The 27874-nt window shown below is 45.6% G+C and overlaps 1 protein-coding gene across 4 annotated transcripts; it reads right to left on the bottom strand.

Annotated features, from left to right (window-relative positions):
* Positions 1–248: 248 nt before the first annotated feature.
* METTL2A (methyltransferase 2A, tRNA N3-cytidine) lies at positions 249–27008 on the bottom strand. 4 transcript variants are annotated; one of them, XM_074020057.1, is made up of 9 exons: positions 26877–27008; positions 26580–26671; positions 24244–24602; positions 23278–23327; positions 14956–15016; positions 9711–9850; positions 5327–5433; positions 2000–2065; positions 249–889 (listed from the first exon to the last, which is right to left on the bottom strand). In XM_074020057.1, the coding sequence occupies exons 1-9, from the start codon at positions 26897–26899 to the stop codon at positions 735–737; spliced, it is 1053 nt and encodes a 350-aa protein (XP_073876158.1). In that variant the 5' UTR covers positions 26900–27008; the 3' UTR covers positions 249–734. The 4 variants fall into 4 exon arrangements, with proteins under 4 accessions (XP_073876158.1, XP_073876160.1, XP_045230553.1 ...); XM_074020059.1 differs by having other exon boundaries at positions 24244–26315; positions 26893–27008; XM_045374618.2 differs by having other exon boundaries at positions 26893–27008.
* Between the last annotated feature and the right edge of the window lie 866 nt (positions 27009–27874).

Genomic DNA, 27874 nt, shown 5'->3' with positions numbered 1-27874 from the left:
AGATTACAGGTGTAAGCCCCCGCGCCTGGCGGAACTAAGATTAAAATGAAGACCACGATCAATTACTTAACAAGAACACCACATTTTGATGCTCTCTATAGGGTCATTTTTTTTGGTCAGGAAAACATCTGATCTGATTCTTCCCAGCTTGCTTCCCCTACAACTTAATGAGCCCTTCACTAACCTCGGTAAGTATTAACTGCAGTTGCCCTAGCCCGGCATTTACACTCTCAAAAGATTTAACGCACTTAGAGTCAAAAAACACTTGTCATATATAACACTTTTTCACATGGAAATAAATTGGTGTTTTAAGGTTTACAGTTCCTTTGAATAAAATTTCAGTTATTAGTTACAAAATGCTAAGACAGATTGAGATCTCAAAGAAATAACTTGAGAAAATTATATTTTAAAGGACTTCACAAATATAAAGCATAACTGTTAGAATCCTGATACAAAGTAACTTTTTCTAGGTTTAAGGTTCAAGTCTGAATTCCTAAATTGTCCAACGTCAACAAGACCTCATTTATATTCTTTTTATTTTTATGATTACTTTCAGATACAGGGTCTCACTATTTTGCCCAGGCTGGACTCCTGGGCTCAATGGATCCTCCCCGCCTCAGCCTCCTGAGTGGCAGGGATTACAGACATGCACCACCATGCCTGGTGCTACAGATGTTTTTTTAAAAAAGCCCGGAAACACAATGAGCTTGCATCGTCTTGGCAGCAGGTGCCTCTCAGCTGGTGCTGGACAGAAGGGGCTTGCAGTATTTGCACTGAATCCAAACCCGGTACATTGTCAGTTGCTTCCCTCGGTTCACCTGCAGTCTGCGGTCCACCAGGTTCTGAACCTTTTCCAGTCCAGCAGTGGTGAAAAGCATGTCCAGCTCCTCTAGTGTGGAAAAGAAAAGATGTTTATATATTTTCCCCTCAAGAAAAGGCATTTTTATCGACTAAGTCCTCATTAATGGGGCTCAGGGAAGCTGCTGTAGTGTTTTTTTTTTTTTTTTTTTAGACGGAGTCTTGCTCTGCTGCCCAGGCTGGAGTGCAGTGGCCGGATCTCAGCTCACTGCAAGCTCCGCCTCCCGGGTTTACGCCATTCTCCTGCCTCAGCCTCCCGAGTAGCTGGGACTACAGGCGCCCGCCACCTCGCCCGGCTAGTTTTTTTTTGTATTTTTTAGTAGAGACGGGGTTTCACCGGGTTAGCCAAGATGGTCTCGAACTCCTGACCTCGTGATCCGCCCGTCTCGGCCTCCCAAAGTGCTGGGATTACAGGCTTGAGCCACCGCGCCCGGCCTGCTGCTGTAGTGTTTTTACACAGCCTTTTGGTTATAAATGCAGTGGTGGCTTGGTAACAGCAACTTCATGTTTAGGTGGGGAGGTCACTGTGTATGGGCCGTGGTTTTTTCTTTTTTAAAAACCTTTGGTTTATATTTGGCCGTTAGGCTCTATGAACGCCTTAAAATTTATACAAAAATATATATGTATGTCAAAGCAATTGTTTTAGGAAAGAGGTTTCATCATCTTAACCAAAGGCTCAAAGAAGGTGACCCCAAAAAGGGCCCAGGAACGGAGAATTCATAAGGCCCATGTGATGGATGACGCCTGTAGACAGGGCCAGTTGCAGAGGAGAGCAGTTCCTGGCACCCCTAGAACCCAGGGGACACGACTCACTCTGACCTGGGTGCACCAAAGCAGAACCCCGTGCAGAGGGTGAAATGGGCTGGACTGGAGACAAGCCTTGCAGAGCAGGCAGGCTTCCCATTTTGGACAGTGGCAGACAGGGAGAGCAGAGCAGGACTGAAGGCATGGACAAGCCAGGGCTGACTGGGGGCCCAAGTGTCTGGCCCAGGGTGGAGGAGGGTGTAGGCAGTGGGGAACTGCAGGAAACGGAATGCCTAAAAGGCAGGAGGGGCCAGATAGTTCTCCTTCTGAACGTGCCTTGAAGACCATCTCATCTGGGACTGGGGACTTTTAGCGTAAAAAGATGAGTGTTTCATACCTTGTGTGAAGAAGTAAACCCTGGTTCCATCACCTCTCACGTAGAAATTTCCAGATAGACACTGACCTGCAGAGTGATGTGTTAAAAATCAGAGACACTTTAAAGCACTCCTTTGACTTGCATTGCTAAGGAAATGTTAACTGAGAAGTCAGCTTGTTGGGTGGAGAGCACTCCTGCCTCAGTGCTTCGGGAAGGGCAGCTTAACAGGAATAAGCTAACTCCAATGTCAGAAAACATGAGGTTCCTAAGCTCCCCACTCCAAAACTCTAGAATTGTTTGATGAAAACAACTTGTTCACCCCCCCAACCCCATTAAATTAACAGCACAAACTTTGTATTTATTTATTTTTTTTGAGACGGAGTTTTGCTCTTGCTACCCAGGCTGGGTGCAATGGCGTGACCTCAGCTCACTGCGACCTCCGCCTCCCAGGTTCAAGCGATTCTCCTGCCTCAGTCTCCCAAGTAGCTGGGATTACAGGTGCACACCACTACACCCGCCTAATTTTTTGTATTTTTAGTAGAGATGGGGTTTCACCATGTTGGTCAGGCTGATGTCAAACTCCGGACCTCAGGTGATCCACCCGCCTTGGCCTCCCAAAGTGCTGGGATTAAAGGCGTGAGCCACCGTGTCTGGCCTATTATTATTATTATTTTTTAAATTAAGCAATATAGCTGAGTTTAAGCAAACTTAAGACAACCATTACCATTTTGGTGGTGACTGTCCTTTGCATGTCTCTTCTCGTGTCTACACAATCATAAATACAACTCAGATACTGTTTTGATCATGAACGTGCTTTCCCTTCTGCTGCTAACCTCCCTGGCCTTACCTCAGTTTACAGGCCTGGCACATACTTCCAGACCTTCCTGAATGCCCAAATCATCACACATGTATATACTTATTTCCCTGCAGATACTGGTATACGGGGATGGAGTTTAAAATACTCCCTTGCACGTTGCTCTCCTCTCACTGAATAATACAGAACAGAAATCCCTCCAAGCTCAGTGGTATGGGGTCCACCTCAGGTGACAAGCACATCTCCCTATGCAGAGGCATTCACTTCGTTTACAAAGTTTTGCTCGTGCATGTGCTAGTTCTTGACTATATTCAAAAAAACTATTGGCTTGAACAATAACTGGGTGCTTAAAAAAAGGCTGTAGGCCAGGCACGGTGGTTCCCGCCTGTAATCCCAGCACTTTGGGAGGCCAAGGTGCGCGGATCACCTGAGGTCAGGAGTTCGAGACCAGCCTGACCAACATGGTGAAACTCCGTCTCTACTAAAAATATAAAAAATTAGCTGGGCATGGTGGCACATGCCTGTAGTCTTGGCTACTCGGGAGGCTGAGGCAGGAGAATTGCTTGAACCCAAGAGACAGAGGCTGTAGTGAGTCGAGATCGTGCCACTGCACTCCAGCCTGGGAGACAGAGCAAGACTCCATCTCAAAAAAAAAAAAAAAAAAAAAGGCTGTAACACTGAGCGCAGTGGCTCACGTCTACAATCCCAGCATTTTGGGAGGCCAAGGCAGGTGGATCACCTGAGGTCAGGAGTTCGAGACCAGCCTAGCCAACATGGTGAAACCCTGTCTCTACTAAAAATATAAAAAATTAGCTGGGCATGGTGGCACGTGCCTGTGATCCCAGCTACTTGGGAGGCTGAGGCAGGAGAATCGCTTGAACCCAGGAGGCAGAGGTTGCAGTGAGCCGAGATCATGCTATTGCACTCCAGCCTGGGCAACAAGGGTGAAACTCCATCTCAAAGACAAAAAAAAAAAAAAAAAAAAGGCTGTAACGATTTCTCTTTCTACCAGTAATGAAGGAATGTACCTCCTTCTTTGAATTGGCCAGTATTAAGTAGTACTAACTTGTTATTTTTATTTCCTTGAAGTGTTGTTTACTGGCCATTTAGATACGTTATTTTGTGAACTGACTAAATACTCCTGGCCTGTTTTTTGGGTGGGTCACGGATCTTTTGCTTATCGGTTTCATGACAGCTCCTTGAAGAGCAAAGATATTAAGTCTTTATCTATTATATGCACTGAAAATATTCCTTCTTACTCTGTCATTTGCCTTTTACATTTTTTTTTTTTTTTTTTTTTTTTTTTTGAGACAGAGTCTGGCTCTGCCGCCCAGGCTGGAGTGCAGTGGCGTGATCTAGGCTCACTGCAAGCTCCGCCTCCCGGGTTCACGCCATTCTCCTGCCTCAGCCTCCCGAGTAGCTGGGACTACAGGCGCCCGCCACCTCGCCCGGCTAGTTTTTTTGTATTTTTTAGTAGAGACGGGGTTTCACCGTGTCAGCCAGGATTGTCTCGATCTCCTGACCTCGTGATCCGCCCATCTCGGCCTCCCAAAGTGCTGGGATTACAGGCTTGAGCCACCGCGCCCGGCCGCCTTTTACATTTTTAATGGCATCTTTTGTCATGCCACATTTAAAATTATTTATGTTTTTCAAATGTCTTCTTTTTTTTTTTTTTGAGACGGAGTTTTACTCTTGTTGCCCAGGCTGGAGTGCAATGGCACGATCTCGGCTCACTGCAACCTCCGTCTCCTGGGTTTAAGTGATTCTCCTACCTCAGCCTCCCGAGCAGCTGGGATTACAGGCATGCACCACCATGCCCGGCTAATTTTGTATTTTTAGGAGAGACAGGGTTTCTCCATGTTGGTCAGGCTGGTCTCGAACTCCTGACCTCAGGCGATCTGCCTGCCTCGGCCTCCCAAAGTGCTGGAATTACAGGCATGAGCCACCGTGCTCGGCCGTCTTTCAAATGTCTTTCTAATAAAAGCTCTTCTAAAGGTAGCTGTCTTGCTTAAAAAGACCTCAATATCTAGATTATATAAGCCTCTTCAGTTTTCTTAAAAAATATAGTACTCTGTCACATTTAAATTGGCTTTATATATGGAGCTCTAATTCTAGAGTCTCTATTCTGATGGCAGCACCATTTTTTGATTATAGTGGCCAAGTACCTTTGTTTTTTTTTTTTAATTATACTTTAAGTTCTGGGGTACATGTGCAGAACGTGCAGGTTTGTTACATAGGTATACATGTGCCACGGAGGTTTGCTGCACCCATCAACCCGTCATCTACATTAGGTATTTCTGCTAATACTATCCCTCCCCCAGCCCCCCCAATCCTCCGACAGGCCCCAGTGTGTGATGCCCCGTGCCCCGTGTCCGTGTGTTCTCTTTGTTCAACTCCCACTTATGAGTGAGAACATGTGGTGTTTGGCTTTCTGTTCTTGTGTCAGTTTGCTGAGAATGACGATTTCCAGCTTCATCCATGTCCCTGCAAAGGACATGATCTCTAGTGGTTAGGATTCGGCGCTCTCAAAATACCTTTTTTAAACCGAAGCTGAGCCATGTCATAGCGGCCGTAATCTCGCAGAAGCATCATCCCCCCAGGTTTCAGAAGCCTGCTCAGCCTGTTGATGGCCTTCTGCATCCTGTGGAGCAGCAGGGAATGATGGTCAATCAGGTCTCCTTAAAGACAGGGATCTCTTTCCCTGTAGCATATCCCAAAAAGCCAGTAGACCTCCTCAACTGACACACCAACCCTGAGATCTAAGCTCCTCTACCCTTGCTTCAGTTAGAACTGAAGGACGTTAGCTGCCTGCTCACAGCTGTGGCCTTAATCCACTGCCTTCAGCCTGAAAAGGCCCGAGGAAAGCCTGCTTCTGCCATAAGAAAGTTCCCTGTGCCTGGCCGGTTGCAGTGGCTCATGCTTGTGATACCAGCACTTTGGGAGGCTGAGGCAGATGGATCACTTGAGGTCAGGAGTTTGAGACCAGCCTGGCCAAAATGGTGAAACCCCATCTCTACTAAAAATACAAAAATTAGCCAGGCATGGTGGCGTGTGCCTATAATCCCAAATACTCAGGAGGCTGAGGCAGGAGAATTGCTGGAATCTGGGAGGTAGAGGGTGCAGTGAACCAAGATTGCACCACTGCCCTCTGGTCTGGGCAGCAGAGTAACTGAGACTCAGTCTCCAAAAAACAAACAAAAAAAAGTTCTCTGCTCTCCATCTGGCTCACTTCCCTCCTGGTCCTAGATAGCTATCTTTGCCCTGTGCTCCTGTGGCTGAGCAGAATCCTGAGCATCCAGTGGGTTCTGCTAGGTGACTTAATGGCCTGCACCATTAGACCTGAGCTCTTTCAATGCAGAGGCTGTATCTTTCTGTTTGTTAAATGAAGACTTGTCCTCAAGAACATGCAAGTTACATGGCAATACAATCAGTATGCAAATGAGGATAAGAGACAGAGGGTTTTACACTTAGGTCTGCACTTTCCATATGCAGTGTTCTTTAGAAGTCTTGGTGCAGGTTGAAGCTTTCATAACTTCAGAAGTCTAAATGCTACAAACTTCACCAAAAAAATTTCAAAATCTGTTTAAATTTTGCACAATGAACATTTCCCACTTCAAAAACAAAAAACGGCCGAGGCAGGCAGATCACCTGAGGTCAGGAGTTCGAGACCATACTGGCCAACATGGTGAAACCCTGTCTCTACTAAAAATACAAAAAAATTAGCCAGGGATGGTGGCAGGCACCTGTAATCCCACCTACTTGGGAGGCTGAGGCAGTAGAATCACTTGAACCCGGGAGGCGGGATTGCAGTGAGCCAAGACCACGGAATTGCCCTCCAGCCTGGGCAACAAGAGCGCAACTCCGTCTCAGAAAACGAACAAACAAACAAACAAACAGCTGGGGTCCTGCTATGCTATGTTGCCCAGGCTGGACTCTCGGGCTCAAGTGATCCTCCTGCCTCAGTCTCCTAGGTAGCTGGGACTAAAAGTCTGTGCCACGGTGGCTGGCTTGAATTTTAAATTTTAACAGTTTGTTTTAGTCCATGTCAATTTTTAAAAACTTTGTAGCACTGAAACTTCTGAGGTCATAGGTTTTTTTTGAGACAGGGTCTCACTCTGTCACCCAGGCTGCAGTGCAGTGGTGTCATCATAGCTCACTTCAATGCAGCCTCAAACTCCTGGGCTTAAACCATACTCCTGCCTTAGCCTTCTGAGTAGCTGGGACTACAGATATGCATCTGGCTATTTTTTCTACTTTTTATTTTTTTATTTTTATTTTTGTACTTTTATTAGAGACGGGGTTTCACCGTGTTAGCCAGGATGGTCTCGATCTCCTGACCTTGTGATCCACCCGCCTCGGCCTCCCAAAGTGCTGGGATTACAGGCGTGAGCCACCGCACCTGGCCTTTATTTTTATTTTTAGTAGAGATGGGGGTCTTGCTTTGTTGCCCAAGCTGGTCTTGAGCTCCTGGCTTCAAGCATTCCTCCCACCTCAGCCTCCCAAAGTGGTGGGATTATAGGCGTGAACCACTGTGCCTGGTCAACCTCTGCAATTATTAAAGTTTAAAACCATGGTAGGTCTTTTGGGTTATCCTGCATATGCCTTTATTTCGCACTCATCCTCTCAGGTTGGATGACTTCAGTGCCCTTCTAGAGGAAGTGTGGCCTAGAGAAGGTCAACCACTCAAAGCTCCTATCCTGTGCAGCCAGCAAGGGGTCCTTGGACTCTGGGAGATAAACCAGGATCTCAATTACTGGTCCCTGCAGTCTCTAGTCATGTTATCTGGCTTCCTAACACCAGCTTACCTTGACCTTTAACACTAATTTGCCTAATCATCCTTTGCAGGACTCTGATGCCACAGAATGAGATGTTTGAAGTCTCTAATGTCATGATTTCATGGGTATAGTTTACCCTAATATGTGCCAACCTCCAGCCTGTCCGGACTCACTGCACTCTGGCGGTGACAAGGGCTTCCATGGAATTAGTCAATGGTGTCTGAATCTCTTAGCCACCATCTCTAACTCTGCTTCCTTGAGAAGGTCAGGTGTGGTGGCTCACGCCTGTAATCCCAGCACTTTGGGATGCCGAGGTGGCTGGATCACTTGAGGTCAGGAGTTCAAGATCAGCCAGGTGAACATGGTGAAACCCCGTCTCTACTAAAAATACAAAAAATATTAACCAGGTGTGGTGGTGCGTGTCTGTGCTGCTCGGCACGCTGAGGCAGGAGGATCACTTGAAGCTGGGAGGCAGAGGTTGCAGTGAGCCTAGATCTTGCCACTGCACTCCAGCCTGGGCAACAGAGTGAGACTCCATCTCAGAAAAAACAAAAACCAAACAAACAAAAAAACAAACAAACAGAAGGTAGTTTCACAGGACCACTGGTTGCCTGATGCATATGAGATTTTAATGGTGTATTTTAGGATATAACATTTGACTTTCTTTTAATCTGAATCTGATTTTATAGAATTCTGTACCACACTTTTCCAAAACATTGTAAGCATCAGAGAACACTTTAGTTAAGCTTCAATATAAATTTTGTGTTGCTAATAAGGTTTTTTTATTTAAAGCATTTAAAAGGCCAATAGGCTGGATGAGGTAGCTCATGCCTATAATCCCAGCACTTGTTGGGAGGCCATGGCGAGCAGATCATGAGGTCAGGAGTTCGAGACCAGCCTGGCCAGCATGGTGAAACACCATCTCTACTAAAAAAAAAAAAAAAAAAATACAGAAATTAGCCAGGCATGGTTACACCTGTAATCCCAGCTACTCGGGAGGCTGAGGCAGGAGAATTGGTTGAACCTAAGAGGTGGAGGTTGCAGTGAGCTGAGATCTCATCACTGCACCCCAGCTGGGGCAATAGAGCAAGATTCCATCTCCAAAAAAAAAAAAAAAAAAAAAAGGCTGGGCGTGGTGACTCACGCCTGTAATCCAGCATTTTGAGAGGCCGAGGTGAGCAGATCACAAGGACAGGAGTTTGAGACCAGCCTGGCCAACATGGTGAAACCCCATCACTACTAAAAATACAAAAATTAGCTGGGCATGGTGACGGGTGCCTGTAATCCCAGCTACTCAGGAGGTTGAGGCAAGAGAATTGTGTGAACCAGGGAGGCAGAGGTTGCAGTGAGCCTAGATCATGCCATTGTACTCCAGCCCAGGCAACAGGGCTAGACTCTCGTCTCAAAATTAAAAATAAATAAATAAATAAATACATACATACATACATACATAAATAAAAGGCCAATAATGAGACATTACCTAAAAGCTGTGACACCCACAGTTCTAAAATGGCATGTGATGAGATTATCAATAGGAATTTCCCCACATACTCATTAGAGACTGATTTCCCATTCTTTCCCAATGTTGAGCCACAACAAGGAAATGAAGAACCAACTACTGCAGCCAGCAGGCAGAAGTTACGAGGACAGAGCAGAAGCTGGACATCAAGCCAAATTTAGGAAAATGGTTGAGATGCTCACATCATTACAAATGGTGTGGCTTCTTTGTGTCTATCAGAACATAAACAAAACTCTTTTTACTTCTAGCCCAACTCTAATATCAAGGTCCCTCACCAGGCTGGGCATGGTGGCTCATACCTATAATCCCAGCACTTTGGGAGGCCAAGGTGGGAGGATCGCTTGAGCCAGGAATTCAAGACCAGTCTGGGCAACATGGCAAAACCCCATCTATGCTAAAAACACAAAAATTAGCCAGGACTGGTGGCACATGCCTGTGGTCCCACCTACTTGGGAAGCTGAGGAGGGAGGATCATTTAAGTCCAAGAGGTTAAGGCTGCAGTGAGCCATGATTGTACCACTGCACTCCAGCCTGGGCTGACAGAACAAGACCCTATCTTAAAAAAAAGGTCCCTCACCAAAGCTTTCTTTTTGTGACACTACCGGCCAAGGGACCCAAACTTACTTGTCTGGAACAATCGCTGAAAGAACAAATATGAGAATGATAATATCAAGACTGCCCTTGGGCACTGGGTAACTCTTCTCTTCATCACACAGGTCGTGAACAAAGGCAAAACACCGTGAAGGATCATATTCTGGATTTGTCTGCAGACAGGTGGAAGAGACAAGTACATTAGAAAATATTAACATAGCCTAAATAAAATATTATCTTGTTTTAAATTTTAAATGTAACTGCCGCTACTTCACAAAGAGGGATATATTTCTTTTTCCTTTTTTTTGAGGCAAAATCTCCCCATATTGCCCAGGCTGGCCTCAAACTCTTGGGTTGACACGATAGGATCTCCTGCCTCACCCTCCTGAGTAGGAGATATATTTCTAATCATTATATAGATTGGTGAAAAAGTAGTTGTGGTTTTTGCTATTGAAAGTAATGGCAAGGGCGTGGTGGCTCATGCCTGTAATCCCAGCACTTTTGGAGGCCAAGGCAGGAGGATCACCTGAGGTCGGGAGTTCAAGACCAGCCTGACCAACATGGAGAACCCCCATCTCTACTAAAAATACAAAATTAGCCAGGTGTGGTGGCACATGCCTGTAATCCTAGCTACTCAGGAGGCTGAGGCAGGAGAATCACTTGAACCCAGGAGGCAGAGGTTGCAGTAAGCCGAGATCGCGCCATTGCACTCCAGCCTGGGCGACAAGAGTGAAACTCCGTCTAAAAAAAGAAAAAAAAAAAAAAAGAGAAAGTAATCGCAAAAACTGCAATTACTTTTGCATCAACCTAATAGCATGTTATTTCAGGGAGGACTCAGAGAGTAAAGATCAGGAATAATTGAAGGGAGATGGTGAGGAATCTAATGGTTGCTTTTAAAATAGAACATTCCTGACTCCCCTACTTTTATTCTTTACTCTTGTGTACTTTCTATACTTCTCATGCATGAAGTCAGATCTGAGAACTGGAAAACGATCATGAAAATGAGTGACCAACAGGGAAAAAAAACATTCACAAGCAGAGAGACAGCACACACTTTAAAAAAGCACAATCTGCTAGGCATGGTGGCTCACACCTAGAATCCCAGCACCCTGGGAGGCTGAGATGGGAGGATCACTTGAGCCCTGGAGTTTGAGACCAGCTAGGCAACAGAGTGAGACTTTGTCGCCACAAAAAATAAAAAAAATGCTGGGCGCGGTGGCTCATGCCTGTAATCCTAGCACTTTGGGAGGTTGAGGTGGGCAGATTACCTGAGGTCAGGAGTTCAAAATCAGCCTGGCCAACATGGTGAAACCCTGTCTCTACTAAAAATACAAAAAATTAGCTGGGTGCAGTGGCGCCCGCCTGTAATCCCAGCTACTCTGGAGGTTGAGGCAGGAGAATCACTTGAACCCGGGAGGCAGAGGTTGCAGTGAGCTGCAATCACGCCACTGCACTCCAGTCTGGGCGACAGAGCTAGACTCCATCTCAAAAAAAAAAAAAAAAAAAAATTAGCCAGGTGTGGTGGCATGTGCCTGCAGTCCCAATTACACAAGAGGTGGGAGAATCATTTGAGCCCAGGAGATCAAGGCCGCAGTGAGCTTGATTGTACCACTGCACTCCAGCCTGAGTGATTGAGACCCTGTCTCAAAACAAACAAAGCACATGATTTAAAATAACTCCCAACTAGAAAATATTACACAAACCATAGAATTCTTCAGGAAAATCTATTTCTGTAGACGTAGAAAATTTAAATGTACTTTGTTAGCAAAAACTGAAGTAAAGATAGGCTTCAATATTCATTTGGTCTTTAACTTCATGAATAATTCCAAAAACATGGCACTACCAATCCCGAACCTGCCCTAACAGCATTATACATAATTGTAACAGACACTTTTTTTTTTTTTTTTGAGACAGAGTTTTGTTCTGTTGCCCAGGCTGGAGTGGCGCGATCTCGGCTCACTGCAACCTCTGCTTCCCAGGTTCAAGCAATTCTCCTGCCTCAGCCTCCCCAGTAGCTGGGATTACAGGTGCACACCACCACATCCTGCTAGTTTTTGTATTTTTTTTTTTGAGATGGAGTTTCGCTCTTGTCGCCCAGGCTGGAGTGCAATGGCATGATCTTGGCTCACTACAACCTCCACCTCCCAGGTTCAAATGATTCTCCTGACTCAGCCTCTCGAGTAGCTGGGATTACAGGCACCTACCACCATGCTCGGCTAATTTTTGTATTTTTAGTAGAGATGGGGTTTCACCATATTGGCCAGGCTGGTCTGGAACTCTTGACCTCAGATGATCTGCCTGCCCTGGCCTCCCAAAGTGCTGGGATTACAGGCATGAACTACTGTGCCCAGCCTAGTTTTTGTGTTTTTTAACCTACAGACAGGGTTTCACCATGTTGGCCAGGCTGGTCTTGAACTCCTGACCTCAAGTGATCCACCCACCTCAGCATCCCAAAGTGCTGGGATTAAAGGCGTGAGCCACCACACTTGGCCAATTGTAACAGACACATTTTTTTTTTTTTTTTTTTTTTTTTTTTGAGATGGAGTCTTGCTCTATTTACCCAGACTGGAGTGCAGTGGTGCCATCTCGGCTCACTGCAACCTCTGCCTCCTGGGTTCAAGCGATTCTTCTGCTTCAGCCTCCCAAGTAGCTGGGACTACAGGTGTGCTCCACCATGCCCAGCTAATTTTTGTATTTTTAGTAGAGACGGGGTTTCACCATATTGGTCAGGCTGGTATCGAACTCCTGACCTTGTGATCCGCTGACCTCGGCCTCCCAAAGCGCTGGGATTATAGGCGTGAGCCACGGTGCCCGGCCGTAACAGATACATTTTAAGGCATCTGCCTTCAATGTCCATCTTCTCCAAATATGTGAGTTTGTTTCTCATTGGCCAAAAGTGATTCAAAGAGGGCTGCTGTATTTACCAGTTAGGTTGTGTTAACTAGACTTTCCAGGGACTTCAGAACTGGGACACAGTTGTTTTAGTGAGGCACCATGAACCCCTGAAGAGGGTGAACTTGTAAGGGACTGGGAGGAGCAAGCACGTTGGAGCCACGTGCAAAACCAGGAAAAACGGACTTGAGAAAGCTGGTATGCAAAGAGGGAAAAAACAAATGGGCCCTGGGCAATAAGAGGTAAGATACCAGGAACTTGGGGCTGTATTTTGTGCCGTTAGGTTCTATGACATTCTCCTTTATTGCTTTGAGTTTGTCTAGATGTTTCTGTTACTTGTAACTCAAAAGAACCCCAATGGAATCATCTATCAGGATCGCCTGAGCCCAAAAGTTCAAGGCTGCAGTGGGCTATGATTGTGTCACTCTACTTCAGCCTGGGCACACAGTGAGACTGTCTCCAAAAATAAAAAAGGTGAAGTCCGAAGATGTGACTGAATTGCTGCAATCTCATTGCTGCTTCTTTTTTAGCCTTCCTTCCTTCTTTTCTTTACTTCTTTCCTCCCTTCCTCCTTCCTTCCTTCCTTCTTTCCCTCCTTCCCTCCCTTCCTCCTTCCTTCCTTCCTTCTTTCCCTCCTTCCCTCCCTTCCTCCCTCCCAGTATCCTTATCTGTAAGGAGTTGCTTCTTATGGGCAAAGAACGTGGTTTACTGAGATCAAATCTACTCTGGTAAAGATGCTGTGAACATTGTTTTGAAATGGCAAGAAAGTTTTTTGTTTTGAAATGGCATCAAACTTAGTTGATAAAGTAGCAGCAGGGTTTGAGAGAATGGACTTCAATTTGAAAGCTCTACTGTGGGCAAAATCCTATCAGCATCGCATGCTACAGAGAAATCTTTCATGAAAGGAAGAGCCAATTGATACGGTAAACTTCATTGTTATCCTATTTTAAGAAACCACCAGTCACCCCAGCCCTTAGCAATCACTACCACAGCCCTCGGCAATCACCACCCTGATCAGTCAGCAGCCATCAGTATGAAGGCAAGACCCTCCACCAGCAAAGATTACAACTTGCTGAAGGTTTAGATGATTATTAACATGTTTTAGCAATAAACTATTTTCTTTCTCTTTTTTTTGAAATGGAGTCTCACTTTGTTGCCCAGGCTGGAGTTCAGTGGCACGATCTTGGCTCACTGCAACATTTGCCTCCCCAGTTCAAGTGATTCTCCTGCTTCGGCCTCTTGAGTAGCTGGGACTACAGGTGCCCACCACTATGCCTGGATAATTTCTTGTATTTTTCTTTAGTAGAGATGGGGTTTCACCATGTTGCCTAGGGTAGTCTTGAACTCCTGATCTCAAGTGATCCATCCGCCTCGGCCTTCGAAAGTGTTGGGATGACAGACGTTAAGTCATTGTGTCCGACCAATAATGTATTTTTATTTATTTTTTTTGAGATGGAGTCTCGCTCTGTGGCCTAGCTGGAGTGCAGTGGCGCAATCTCGGCCTCCTGAGTTCAAGCAATTCTCCTACCTCAGCCTCCTGAGTAGCTGAAATTACAGGTGTGCACCACTTTTTGTACTTTAGCCTGACTAATTTTTTTTGTATTTTTAGTAGAGACGGGGTTTCACCATGTTGGTCAGGCTGGTTTTGAACTCCTGACCTCGTGATCCGCCCACCTTGGCCTCCCAAAGTGCTGGGATTACAGGTATGAGTCACCCCACCAGCCTGCAATCATATTTCATTGGTTTATGCAATTGTGTATTAAATTTAATAATCACAACACAAGTGTAAGCTACCATTCGAGACCAGCCTGGGCAACGTGGTGAAACTCTTCCTTTCACTTGAACACACAGAGGACACTGTAGAGTATGAAGTGGCCTAATTGCAATATTGTGTCTTAGAGAACAGGGAGACCAGAGGAGAGGGAGAGAAATGGGGGAATGGCCGGTTGGTGGAGCAGTCACAACACATGCGTTTGTTAAGTTGACCATCTTACACAGATGTGATCTGTGGAACCCCAAACCAAGTACAACAGTAACATCACACGCTATAACATATTAATAGTAAAAAAGTCTGAAATATTCTGAGAATCACCAAAGCATGACACACAGACACTAAGTGAGCATATGGTGGTGGAGAAACAGCACTGGTAGGCTTGCTTGATGCAGGGTTACAAGAAACTTTCAATATATGAATGGATACCACATCTGTACAGTGTGATAAAGTGAACTGCAATAAAATAAGGTATGCTTGTTATCAGTAAATCTTTTACTTTTAGACCATAAGAAAACAGACCACATAATAAGAACACAGACAGAGACCTTGATTTTTAGGAGAACCTTTTCCCTTTAATCAGTGGAAATTCCCAGTAGGAGCCATTTTACTCACCTGGACCAGCTCTATAGCTGTGGAAGAAAAATCACAGCAGTAAACAAAGAGTCCTGGGTCACTGAAATGGGCAGAAAAGACAGCAATGAGACTACAAATTGAGCTATGTCTACTCTCATTCTTGTGTAGTAGAGTTAAAATATCAAATGGGAAAAACCATCATTCATTCAAATAAACTGTATCTATTAGTCACAACATATTTCATTTTGGTTAAAATCCTTTTTGAATTATATCCTTTTGGAGGCTGTGTGGACATAGCTAATATGAAGTTTATAAAACAACCAGTGAGTTCCAAATCAATGTCTTCTCTTTTTCCATCTACAGAAATCCTACGTTTCCCTCAAATGAAGCCTTGCTTGATAGCACCACAAGAATTCTTTTTTCTCCGCTCTGAGCTACCTTGGCACTTTCTCCACACCAGGAACACATCTGTACCTGTCTGTTGGCCCCCACCACACAGCGGGTGAGTGCTGTGACCCCCCACCACACAGCGGGTGAGTGCTGTGACCCCCCACCACACAGCGGGTGAGTGCTGTGACCCCCCACCACACAGCGGGTGAGTGCTGTGACCCCCCACCACACAGCGGGTGAGTGCTGTGACCCCCCACCACACAGCGGGTGAGTGCTGTGACCCCCCACCACACAGCGGGTGAGTGCTGTGACCCCCCACCACACAGCGGGTGAGTGCTGTGACAGCAGAGATTACAACTCTCGCTTATTAGTTCACCAAACACTACTGTGGGTCCACTATGTATTGGGTACTATCTTAGATGCTGAGGAGATAAAGACAAACAACACAAAATCCCTGTGCTTATTTCTCTTGGTATCCTCACTATCTAGCACAAGTCTCAGCACAAGGTAGCAATACAAAAAATGTTGATTTTAAAACCATCAAAATTGCTTCCATTATGAAGCATATTATATATTTATTCTGAAGACATCAAAATGCAAAACAATTTGTAATGCCAGAATTCTTTTTGTCAGGACAGGTCTAAATAAAAATGGGAGAGGAAGGCTGTACGCTTGTGTTTTAGAAACAACAGCCCAGAGCTCTTCTGCACTGTTGGGCTCATTCTTTGAGAGACCCTGGGATTTCTGGGAGTATGCAATACCTCCAGCTTCTCAAAGGCATGGGCTCTGCTTCCTGCTGAACTGTTGACCTTTGGAGCAGACAACTTTTGGGAGGTATAATTAAGACTAAAAACCTGGGAAGCTGCAGCATTTGCTGTGGTAATCACTAGCTACCTGTGGCTATTTAAATTAAAAATTCAGTTTCTCAGTCCTATTAGATACATTTCACACGTGGCTAGTGACTGCCATAAGGGCAGTAGAACATTTCCATCACTGCACAAAGTTCTATTCCACAGTACTGCTCTGGAAGCTGGGGCCATGCCTGTCCTGTTCTTGAATCAGCCAGGCAGCTGCATCTGCCGAGTACCCATTAAGGTCATGGGCTAAGTTCTATCAGACTCAGCTTCTGCTTTCTAAAACACTCATTGCAGTCTTCACCTCCTGGGTTCAAGTGATCTTCCTACCTCAGCCCCCCAAGTAGCTGGGATTACAGGTGCGCACCACCATGCCCAGCTAATTTTTGTATTTTTAGTAGAGATGGGGTTTCACCATGTTGGCCAGGCTAGTCTCAAACTCCTGACCTCAGGTGCCCCTGCCTCGGCCTCCCAAGGTGCTGAAATTACAGGCATGAACCACTGTGCCTGGCAAGTGTTGTTTTCTTCTTTATGCTTTTCTTTTTTTTTTTTTTGACATGAGGTCTCGGCTCTGTCACCTAGGCTGGATGGTAGTAGGGTAATCTCAGCTCACTGCAGCCTCTGCCTCCTGGGTTCAAGTGATTCTGCAGCCTCAGCCTCCCGAGTAGCTGGGACTACAGCTTCCCACCACCATGCCGTTAATTTTTGTATTTTTAGGACAGACGGGGTTTCACCATGTTGGTTAGGTTGGTCTTGAACTCCTGACCTTGGCTTCCCAAAGTGTTCAGATTACAGGCATGAGCCACCACACCTGGCCTCTTTGTGCTTTTCTTTTATCTTTTTTTTTTTTTTTTTTTGAGATGGAGTTTTGCTTTTGTCGCCCAGGCTGGAGTGCAATGGCATGGTCTCGGCTCATTGCTACCTCTGCCTCCTGGGTCCAAGCCATTCTCCTGCCTCAGCTTCCTGAGTAGCTGGGATTACAGGTGCCTGCCACCATGCCTGGCTAATTTTTGTATTTTTAGTAGAGACAGGGTTTCTCTATGTTGGCCAGGCTGGGCTCGAACTTCTGACCTCAGGTGATCTGCCCACCTTGGCCACTCAAAGTGCTGGGATTACAAGCGTGAGCCACCACGCCTGGCCTGTGCTTTTCTTTTTCTACAGGTCATATAGTTATCCCTAGGTATCCAGCTCAAGTCTCTTACACAATGGTCTCAGGTGTAGCATTTGCATACAACCCACACACATCCTCCTGCATAGATTAAATCATCTCTAATGCCTAATATAAATGCTATGTAAATAGTGATATACTTTTTTTTTTTTTTTGAGATGGAGTCTTGCTCTGTCGCCCAGGCTGGAGTACAGCGGTGCAATCTTGGCTCGCTGCAAGCTCCGCTTCCCGGGTTCACGCCATTCTCCTGCCTCAGCCTCCAGAGTAGCTGGGACTACAGATACTACCACCACGCCCAGCTAATTTTTTGTATTTTTAGTAGAGATGGGGTTTCACCGTGTTACCCAGGGTGGTCTCGATCTCCTAACCTCATGATCCACCCGCCTCAGCCTCCCAAAGTGCTGGGATTACAGGCGTGAGCCACTGCGCCCGGCCGTAAATAGTTATGTTTTAAAAAATTGTTGTATTATTTCTGAGACAGGGTCTTGCTCTGTCACCTGGAGTACAGTGGTGTGATCATGGCTCACTGCAGCCCCAACCAATCCTCTGGCCTCAGCCTCCAAAGTAGCTGAGACTACAGGTGCATGCCAGCATGCTTGGCTAATTTTTAAGTTTTTGTAAAGACAAGGTCTCACTATGTTGCTCAGGCTTGTCTTTAACTTCTGATACTATCTCCTTGTCCTTCTATCAAGTGATACTATCTCCTTGTCCTTCCAAAGTGCTGGGATTATAGGCATGGGCCACTGTGCCCGGCCTGTACTATTTATTTTCAATCCAAGGTTGCTTGAATCCTTGGATGCAGAACAGGTGAATATGAAGGGCTGAGAGTATTACTTTTAAAATCAGAGTCCTTAATTGGGATCTGAGGATAGAACTGCATTTCAAAATAATTGGTTTTCTCTATTTTACTTCATATACTTAAAATTAGCCCAAGATAAATCTATATAGAGATCCGTGCATTTGTAGAGTAGTGGTTGCTTAGGGCTAGAGGCTGGGGGAAATCGGGAAATGGGGAGTGACTGCTAATGGGTATGGGGCTTCTTTTTGGGGTGATGAAAATGTCCTGAAGCTGACTGCAGTGATGGCTGCACAACTCCGTGAATTAACTTAAAACCACTGTATTATGGTCGGGCGTGGTGGCTCACGCCTGTAATCCCAGCACTTTGGCAGGCTGAAGTGGGTGGATCACAAGGTCAGGAGTTCGAGACCAGCCTGGCCAACACAGTGAAAACCCGTTTCTACCAAAAATACAAAAATTAGCTGGGCACGGTGGCGGGCGCCTGTAATCCCAACTACCCGGGAGGCTGAGGCAGGGGAATTGCTTGAAGATGGGAGGTAGAGGTTGCAGTGAGCCAAGATTGTGCCACTGTACTCCAGCCCGGGTGACAGGGCAAGATGCTGTCTCAAAAAAAAAAGAAAAAAAGAAAACCAACCAAACAAAAAAACCACTGTATTACACACTTTGTATCTCCAAAAAGCTGTTATATATAAAAAGAAAACAAATGAAAAATACATTAGCCTGAGAAATGATCCAAAGACTTTATCAGATACATTAAAAAAATATTAAGAACCCTGGCCTGTGCAACATGGCAAAACCCCATTTCTACAAAAAAGACAAAAATTAGCAGGGGTGGTGGCACACGCCTATTGTCTCAGTTACTTGGGAGGCTGAGGTGGGAGGATCAACTGAGCCCAGGAAGGCTGAAGCTACAGTGAGCTGTGATGGCACCACTGCATTCTAGCTTGGGTGACAGAGAGCCTGTCTCAAAAAAAAAAAAAAAAAAAAAAAGGCAATAGGGTAACTCAAGAAACATAAAAAGGCTGTAAAGACTGCAGAGTGGGCTGGGTGTGGTGGCTCATGCCTGTAATCCCAGCACTTTAGGAGGATGAGGTGGGTGGATCACCTGAGGTCAGGAGTTTGAGACCAGCCTGGCCAACATAGTGAAAGCTTGTCTCTACTAAAAAAATACAAAAATTAGGCTGGGCATGGTGGCTTACACCTATAATCCCAGCACTTTGGGAGGCCGAGGCGGGCGGATCATAAGGTCAGGAGATTGAGACCAGCCTGACCAACATGGTGAAAGCCCGTCTCTACTAAAAATACAAAAAATTCGGCTGGGCACGGTGGCTCAAGCCTGTAATCCCAGCACTTTGGGAGGCTGAGACAGGCGGATCACGAGGTCGGGAGATCGAGACCATCCTGGCTAACACGGTGAAACCCCGTCTCTACTAAAAAAATACAAAAAACTAGCCGGGCGACGTGGCGGGCGCCTGTAGTCCCAGCTACTCGGGAGGCTGAGGCAGGAGAATGGCATAAACCCGGGAGGCGGAGCTTGCAGTGAGCTGAGATCCGGCCACTGCACTCCAGCCTGGGCAGCAGAGCGAGATTCCGTCTCAAAAAAAAAAAAAAAAAAAAAAAAAAATTAGCCGGGCGTGGTGGCGGGCACCTGTAAGTCCCAGCTACTCGGGAGGCTGGGGCAGGAGAATGGCGTGAACCTGGGAGGTGGAGCTTGCAGTGAGCTGAGATTGCGCCACTGCACTCTAGCCTGGGAGACAGAGCAAGACTCTGTCTCAAAACAAAACAAAACAAAACAAAACAAACAAAAAACACCAACAACAAAGCAAAAATGAGCCGGGTGCGGTGGCTCACACCTGTAATCCCAGCACTTTGGGAGGCTGAGGTGTGTGGATCACCTGAGGTCAGGAGTTTGAGACCAGCCTGACCAACATGGAAAAACGCCGTCTCTACTAAAAATACAAAATTAGCTGGGTGTGGTGGCGCATGCCTGTAATCCCAGCTACTTGGGAGGCTGAGGCAGGAGAATCGCTTGATCTCACGAGGTGGAGGTTGTGGTGCGCCAAGATTGCGCCACTGCACTCCAGCCTGGGCAACAAGAGCAAAACTCAGTCTCAATCAATAATACAAAAATTAGCTGGGTGTGGTGGCAGGGACCTGTAATCTCAATTACTTGGGAGGCTGACGCAGGAGAATTGCTTGAACCTGGGAGGTGGAGGTTGCGGTGAGCCAAGATTGAGTTACTCCAGCCTGGGCGACACAGTGAGACTCCGTCTCAAAAAAGACTGCAGAGTGATGCAGCTGGACGATATCAACTAGGGAAGTTTTCTAGATGCTTCTGATCTAGAATGTGAGGAAGGAAGGAAATAGTGTAGTAGAAACAAAGGACATTTTGGAAAGGTACGGAATCAGGGGAAGACATGCAAGGTGTGACCAGTGCACTGAGGGATAAGAGGACATACTTTATAGGGCACATTCTTGCAGAGGACCTTGAAAACTATGCCCAACAATTTAAAAACCTGATTCACAGGCAGTAGAAAACATGTCAATTCTGAGCCAGTGAATTACATGAACAAGTGGGTTCTAGCAAGATATTGAACACAGCGATCTTATTTAAATGGCATAAAGAGGCTGTGGCAAAGATGCCATCTGAACTGCCATTCAGTTTTACATTCATTGATGATATTGATGATTAATGGCCATAACTTGAAGCTAAGTCAATCTCCCATTTGAGGTGGGTTCCTCAGAGTGTAACTTCAAGAGCAGAACAATCTCTTTTCTTCAGTGTTAGCTACTAGGACTGCCATTTTCTTAGAAATTTCTGAGAACAAATTGTAGAAATATTTAAATGTATATTGGTAATGAGGCTAATGTTTTACTCAATCCTGTTAATGAATACCGTGGGCTAAATTGGTAAAGTGTATATTATACGAAACCTTTGAGAAACTGGATTCCAATAATGAATACAGAACTGGAATGTCATTTCCACAAGGGGTTTAAAAACAGTTATGGGACCAGGAGCCATGGCTCCCACCTGTAATCCCAGCACTTTGGGAGGCAGAGGCGGGTGGATCACTTGAGGTCAGGAGTTCAAGACCATCCTGACCAATACAGTGAAACCCCATCTCTACTAAAAATACAAAAATTAGCTGGGCATTGTGGCGCATGCCGGTAATCCCAGGTATTTGGGAGGCTGAGGCAGGAGAATCGCTTGAACCCAGGAGGCAGAGGTTGCAGTGAGCCAAGATTATGCCACTGCACTCCAGCCTGGGTAATACAGCAAGACTCCTTCTTGAACAAAACAGGTATGTTATAATAAATATATCTGGTGTTGGTCTTTGTGGTTCCAGGTACAGAGTTCCAAAAACCTTAAGAATTTCCTCAGCAAGATGGGCATCGTGGCTCACACCTATAATCCCAGCACTTTGGGAGGCTGAGGCAGGTGGATCACCTGAGGTCTGGAGTTCGAGACCAGCCTGGCCAATGTGGTGAAACCCCATCCCTACTAAAAATATAAAAATTAGCTATGCGTGGTGGCGTGCACCTATAATCCCAGCTACTAGGGAGGCTGAGGCAGGAGAATCACTTGAACCCAGAAGGCCTAGGTTGCAATGAGCCGAGATCATGCCACTGTACTCCAGCCTGGGTAATGAAGCAAGACTCTATATCTTTTGTTATTCATAATGAACTCCCCCAGGACCACACTGAATTTATGTTAATGAGACGACCTGGGGTGGGGCCAACACCAGGAAGGGCAAATGGACTGGAACTTTCTTTCAGCTTCACCCACCAACATCCTGAATAGAAATGCAGATTATGTTGTACGAAAACTATTATCTTCTTCTCCTTTTAAAGTTAATTTTCCCATAAGTCTGTATCCTAGCTGTATAAAAACTCTTGAGGCTGGGAATGGTGACTTATGCATGTAACTCCAGTACTTTGGGAGGCCAAGGCAAGAGGATCACTTGAGCCCAGGAGTTTGAGACCAGTCTGGGCAACGAAGTGAGATCCTGTCTCTACAAAAAATAAACAAAAATTAGCTGGGCATGGTGGCATGTGTCTGTAGGCCCAGCTACTTGGGAGGTTGAAGTGAGAGGACTGCATGAGCCTAGGACTTTCAGCCTGCAGTGTGCTCTGGGTGTACCACTGTGCTCTAGTCAGGATGACAGAACAAGAGCTTATTTCAAAACAAAAAAAACTCTTGATGAGCTTCCAGGTTGGTGAACACATCCGTGTGCTAGGAGGGCCCTGCACTGAGCTCCTCAGGGACAAAGCTCCTGAGTGTGAGATCCTGTGAACTCCACCCTAATTATTTCTTCAGCTGGCTGTTAATCTGTATCCTTCGTAACAAACACATAAATGTAAGTGAAGTGTTTTCCTGAGTTCTGTGAGTCATTCTAGGCAATTATTGAACTGGAGATAGGGCTCCCCTGATTTACAGCCTGTAGGGCAGAAACACGGAGGGCCAGATTCACAACTGGCATCTGAAGTCAGGGGCAGTCTTCTGGGACCAAATCCTTAACTTGTATGATCTGATACCAACTCCAAGTAGACAGTGTCAGAATTAATTCAATTCTGGATAATTCTAGGACACCCAGCTGTTGCTGAATTGGTCAGTGTTGGCAAAAACCCCGCACATTTGGTGTCAGAAGTGTTCTGTTTAAGTACACAAAACAGTGTTTTCATCAGAACAGGAGACATCTTCATGTATGTTAGCTTTCTCAACTCTACCATGGGGGTGATGACAACTCAGCCACTGACTGTTCTTCAGAGATCACGAGAATGGAAAAGGTGAACACATTTGTTCCTTAGAAGGTGGCACTACATGTTAACACTATCAAGTTTTAAGTCTAATTTTCCAAATGACAAAGATAATCAAATTCAATCAATCCATAAATGAATAATGTAGAAATCTGAATTTGACATAATCCATATTTTCCAATAACCATTACTGATAGTTTGATGTAGCAAGTTTTGAAAAAAACCTTTACTTTTTTTTCTTGCTACATTGCCCTGGCTGGTCTCACACTCCTGGCCTCAAGCAATCCTGCTTTGGCCTCCCAAAGTGCTGGGATTACTGTCGTGAAGCAATGCACCCAGCCAACCTTCACTTTTATCTTCTTTGCTATCATAAACTTTTACAACATACTTACTTGTTCGTTTGTAAAATTGGAAAGACTGTGTTTCCCACACCACAACCAACCTGCAGAGAGAAATGAACTATTAATCACAGAACTTTCCAGAGTTAATTCCCTAAAGCTAGAAAGCTTATATTGTTATTGTGAGCTTATATTGTTATTGTGAAAATATTTGTAATCAACTGTGCTGAAAAATGTATGAAAAGGGGACCTTGGCAACCTTGTCCTAAACACAGCGCTGTGTGGTAATGAAGACAGCAACTATTCACTAAAGGCTTAACTATGTGCCAGATATTGTTCTTAGCCATTTTACGTACATTATCTCCATCCTCGTAACTACAAGGTGCAGAGGCAGCAGTCTCACTGCTCAGAGAGGGTAAGGAAATTGTCTAAGATCACACCATAGGACTCAATCTCAAGGTTAACCAGTTTCAGAATCAGCTTCCAGTAACGTGTGCAGTCCCCATTTATGAATTTATATTATACCAATCTAGACATTTTTCCAGGTCTAGACTCTGCTACACTATCCAAACGCAGAGGAAGAGAATTATCCCAGGCCTAAGACACAGGCACCATCCTAACTACCCTCTTTGTTCCTGTAAACTGTATTAGAGGAGAAGCAACAGTTTGTCTTCTGATCTGGGACTTTCTTCCAGGGTTATAGCAATGATCATGTTGAGCTCTTTCACCTGTATGATGCAGTGGCATGTGACAAGTACAGCATGATGCTATTAATACAATTTTTGGAAGTGACATGCTATTCCCATGTGATCTTTGTCCATCATGACCACCAGGTATCTGGCCTGCACTGAGGGCATTTTATCAGTTCAAAAATGGAAGTGATTCCAGGCTAATATAAGGGTCAAGTCTAGTCAGCATCATCCAATAGAAGTTACTTTTGTTGTCACCCTCTCTATGCTACTTCACGTGCACAAGTATAATAGCTTCACATACCCCACTACCGAGACAATAAAAGGTTACCTCCAGTATTCGGTAGGTGGCTGAGGATCCAGGAAACTCATCAGCACAAATTTCCAGGTCACTAATTTTCTGAGTTACATTCTCCTCCACAGGAGGTGTCTCTGTTTTATGTTCAAGGCTCTTCGAAGAACACTTGTGCTGTTCTTCCATTATTAAACTAGGTCCATCCTCATTGTTTCTACATTCAGGTACTTCACTCCTCTTGTTCTCCAAGAACCAATCCTTCAAATGATTTTGATTCTGGCTAGGTGCCAGCTCAGGGAATTCGGTAAAAAGCCAATGTCTATCCTTGAAAAACCCATTTTCATGGATTTTGTAGAAGTTATTCCAGTATTTGTGGGCATTGATCTCATAATCAACTGTAAATATTTAAGAAAGAATTTTAAGAACCAGCTCTCATATTTTATTTATATCTAATGTCAATTATCCTGCTTTACCAAATGTCACTTTAATACTAAAAGTATCCTCAGGTAGAGCCACAGTCCCAGAGCTGAAGGCCTTTCTGAGGTAATTTAGTCCTGCCATCTGGCATTATACCTGAAAGGCCCTATTCGTCATTACAGGAGAGTCTAAATTCTGTTTGAACAATCAACCAGAGAACTTACTATCAAGTATCCTCCTACACCTTTGGATGACTTTTTTTTTTCCCCCCCTAAGACAGAGTCTCTCTCTGTCGCCCAGGCTGGAGTGCAGTGGTGCGATCTCGGCTCACTGCAAGCTCCACCTCCTGGGTTCACGCCATTCTCCTGCCTCAGCCTCCTGAGCAGCTGGGACTACAGGCGCCCGCCACCATGCCCGGACAATTTTCTGTATTTTTTAGTAGAGACAGGGTTTCACCGTGTTAGCCAGGATGGTCTCGATCTCCTGATCTTGTGATCCGCCTGTCTTGGCCTCCCAAAGTGGTGGAATTACAGGCATGAGCCACCGCGCCCGGCTGGATGACTTTTAACTATTAAAAACTCCTAGAAGTAGCCAGGTGCAGTGGCTCATGCCTGTAATCCCAGCACTTTGGGAGGCTGAGGCGGGCAGATCATGAGGTCAGGAGATTGAGACCATCCTGGCCAGCATGGTGAAACCCCATCTGTACTAAAATACAAAATATTAGCCAGGCGTGGTGGTGCACGCCTGTAGTCCCAGCTACTCAGGAGGCTGAGGCAGGGGAATCGCCTGAACTGGGGAGGAGATTGCTGTGAGCTGAGATCTTGCCACTGCACTCCAGTCTGGTGACAGAGCGAGACTCCGTCTCCAAAAAAAAAAAGATGGACAGTTTAAATGAAAGCTGTTTTTAAGGTGACCATGAGAATCCCAGATTTCAGTTTACTGCTCTTGCCGATTCAGGGGGCCTTGACTAGTGTAGTAGAAAGGATAAAACCTAACAAATTGAGCAGGACAGTGACAATGGAAGGTGGAATCCAATAAGGAGTGTGTTAACAATTCACAACTCACTTGCTGAATCAACCAAGACTCCCTAAGAAATAGGATTTTAGTTCCACTGCTGCTACTACTGACTGCTTACCTCTGGGAAAAGCACTTAATGTCCTGTGGTCCAAGTGTCTTTAACTATAAAAAGAGAATATTGAACCACATGATTTTCAAAATCCCTTTCAACTCTTAACTTGCTTTGATTTAGTTGCTGTCAAACTATGCAGGGTGAATGTTTTGTAACTGGAATCTTCTTGTACAGAACTCTTTCAGAGGGTACTAAATTTGTAGTCCTATCTTCAACTGTCTGGAACAATCAGTCCTAGTTTTAGTATCTAGGGATATTTTGCAGTGAAATTATCCACCTCTCAAGCAGGGGCCTCCTTTTCTTTGGTCAGGCTTAATCTCCACTCTGTTGCATCCACCTTTCCTTGACTGAAGCCCTAAATTCTCATAACCATCACACAAGTAATAGACACACAGTCACCAGTCATTAGCCCCCCTCCCAACAATATTTAGAATGTAATCACTTAAATGAAGCTTCAATGGAAACATCTCCTCATGGAAAGTGCAAATCATGTAGAAAGTACAGGCTCCAAGATGATCGCGTGACCATACAGTCGTCATTGGCTAGCCATATCAACGTGGGTCTAGTCAACATAATTAAAGACAAAATTACCCTCCTCCAAAGTTAAACTATATATAAAAAAAACCCTCTACGACTTAACAAGATTTTGTTACAATGCAGCCCTTTTCCCTCCTTGCTCATCCCCTCCCCGTCCCGCTCTACTCCTGAGAGCTGCATCAGGCCAGTAATAAAGGACCTAGGCGGCCGCGGTTCTCTGGCCTCTCCGGGAGGGCGCGTTCGGCAGTACGCTGGCTGTTGATACTACTGAGAGCCCATTTAAGCGCACCTTGTTTCTCCTGGCACACCCGCTGGGTACTGTTCTCCTGGACTTTTCTCTCCGCCGCTGCGGCTTGCTCTTCTGACCACTCCACATTGTCCCTGAGAAAATCAAATGGGCAGCTTAGGGGCCTCACGTCCTGGCTGCGGGCAGGGTGAGTCGCTGGCCTACGAGTTTCTCTCCCCTTGGAGAGTGCCTCAGGTAGGGCAGCTGGACTCGTAGCCGGCGGTCAGGGGCTTTTCGGAGGGCTCCGAGGCGGCGGGACAGAGGGCGAGCGACAGGCCGGGCGAGGGGCAGGGTGATTACCAGGCATTGTGATTACCAGGCATTGTGGTGGAAGACACGCGCCGGATCGCTCAGGAACCGGTTCCCAAACTGCTGCCTCTTATCGGCGAGGACTGCAGGCGCACCTTCAGGGTAGGAGCCGGCCATGACACCGGAGCCGGAAACACTTAACTTTCGGTAACGCGAGAACTTGCTACGGGCCACTCCCTCTTCCAGAAGACGCTGAATCTGGGCGGGAAAAACGGTGGCGGGGCAGGGCGGCCCTGGAGTCCGGTCCGGGTGGAACCTGGGAGCTGTCGTTTGGGGCTGCCCCAGGGTTGGCGAAGGGCTCTCTAGGAAAGGGGACTAGGCAGGGGGAAGTTCTCCCCGGAGTCGTTTCTCATTGATGAGGTGCTGATGGACGTGCAGGTTAGGCAGAAAGTGGGAGACATTCCACTTGAGCCCCAGTTCAATGCTGGGATCCCCTAACAGGTTCCCTAGCTTCCCTCAAGTTGTAAAACAGGAAAAAATCTAGAATCATTGTAAGAATTGAGGCTACCTAGTTCCACTATGGAGCCGATGTCCAGAACTGAAGAAGGTAGCAAGCAGTGGCAAGAAACCGGGCAATTTCCAGCTTCTGTGGTCAGCTCTTCATAGTGTGGGTGTATATGTATACACAGTGTGTATATATATTTTGGTTGGGGTAGGGGAAGATGGAGATATGAAATTAGAGAACACAAGGCTTAGCAAATCAAATGGAATATCCAAGGACAAGTTTTTTTTTTTTTTTTTTTAAATTATAACCATCTAACCTTTTTGAATCATCCGTATTATATTTATTATAATTATCCTTATTAGCACAATTAAGATTGTAATACACACATACATAGTTTGTCATAGCAATACATTTCAGCCTTACATTTCTATTTCTAGATCTTGAGGATGATTGTATTTTTTTTTTGAGACGGAGTCTCACTCTGTCGCCCAGGTTGGAGTGCAGTGGCGCGATCTCGGCTCACTGCAAGCTCCTCCTCCCGGGT

Source organism: Macaca fascicularis, chromosome 16 (genome assembly GCF_037993035.2).
Source record: "Macaca fascicularis isolate 582-1 chromosome 16, T2T-MFA8v1.1".
NCBI lineage: Eukaryota > Metazoa > Chordata > Mammalia > Primates > Cercopithecidae > Macaca > Macaca fascicularis.
The sequence above is the reverse complement of the archived record's forward strand: the minus strand, read 5'-3'. Positions and strand labels throughout refer to the sequence as shown.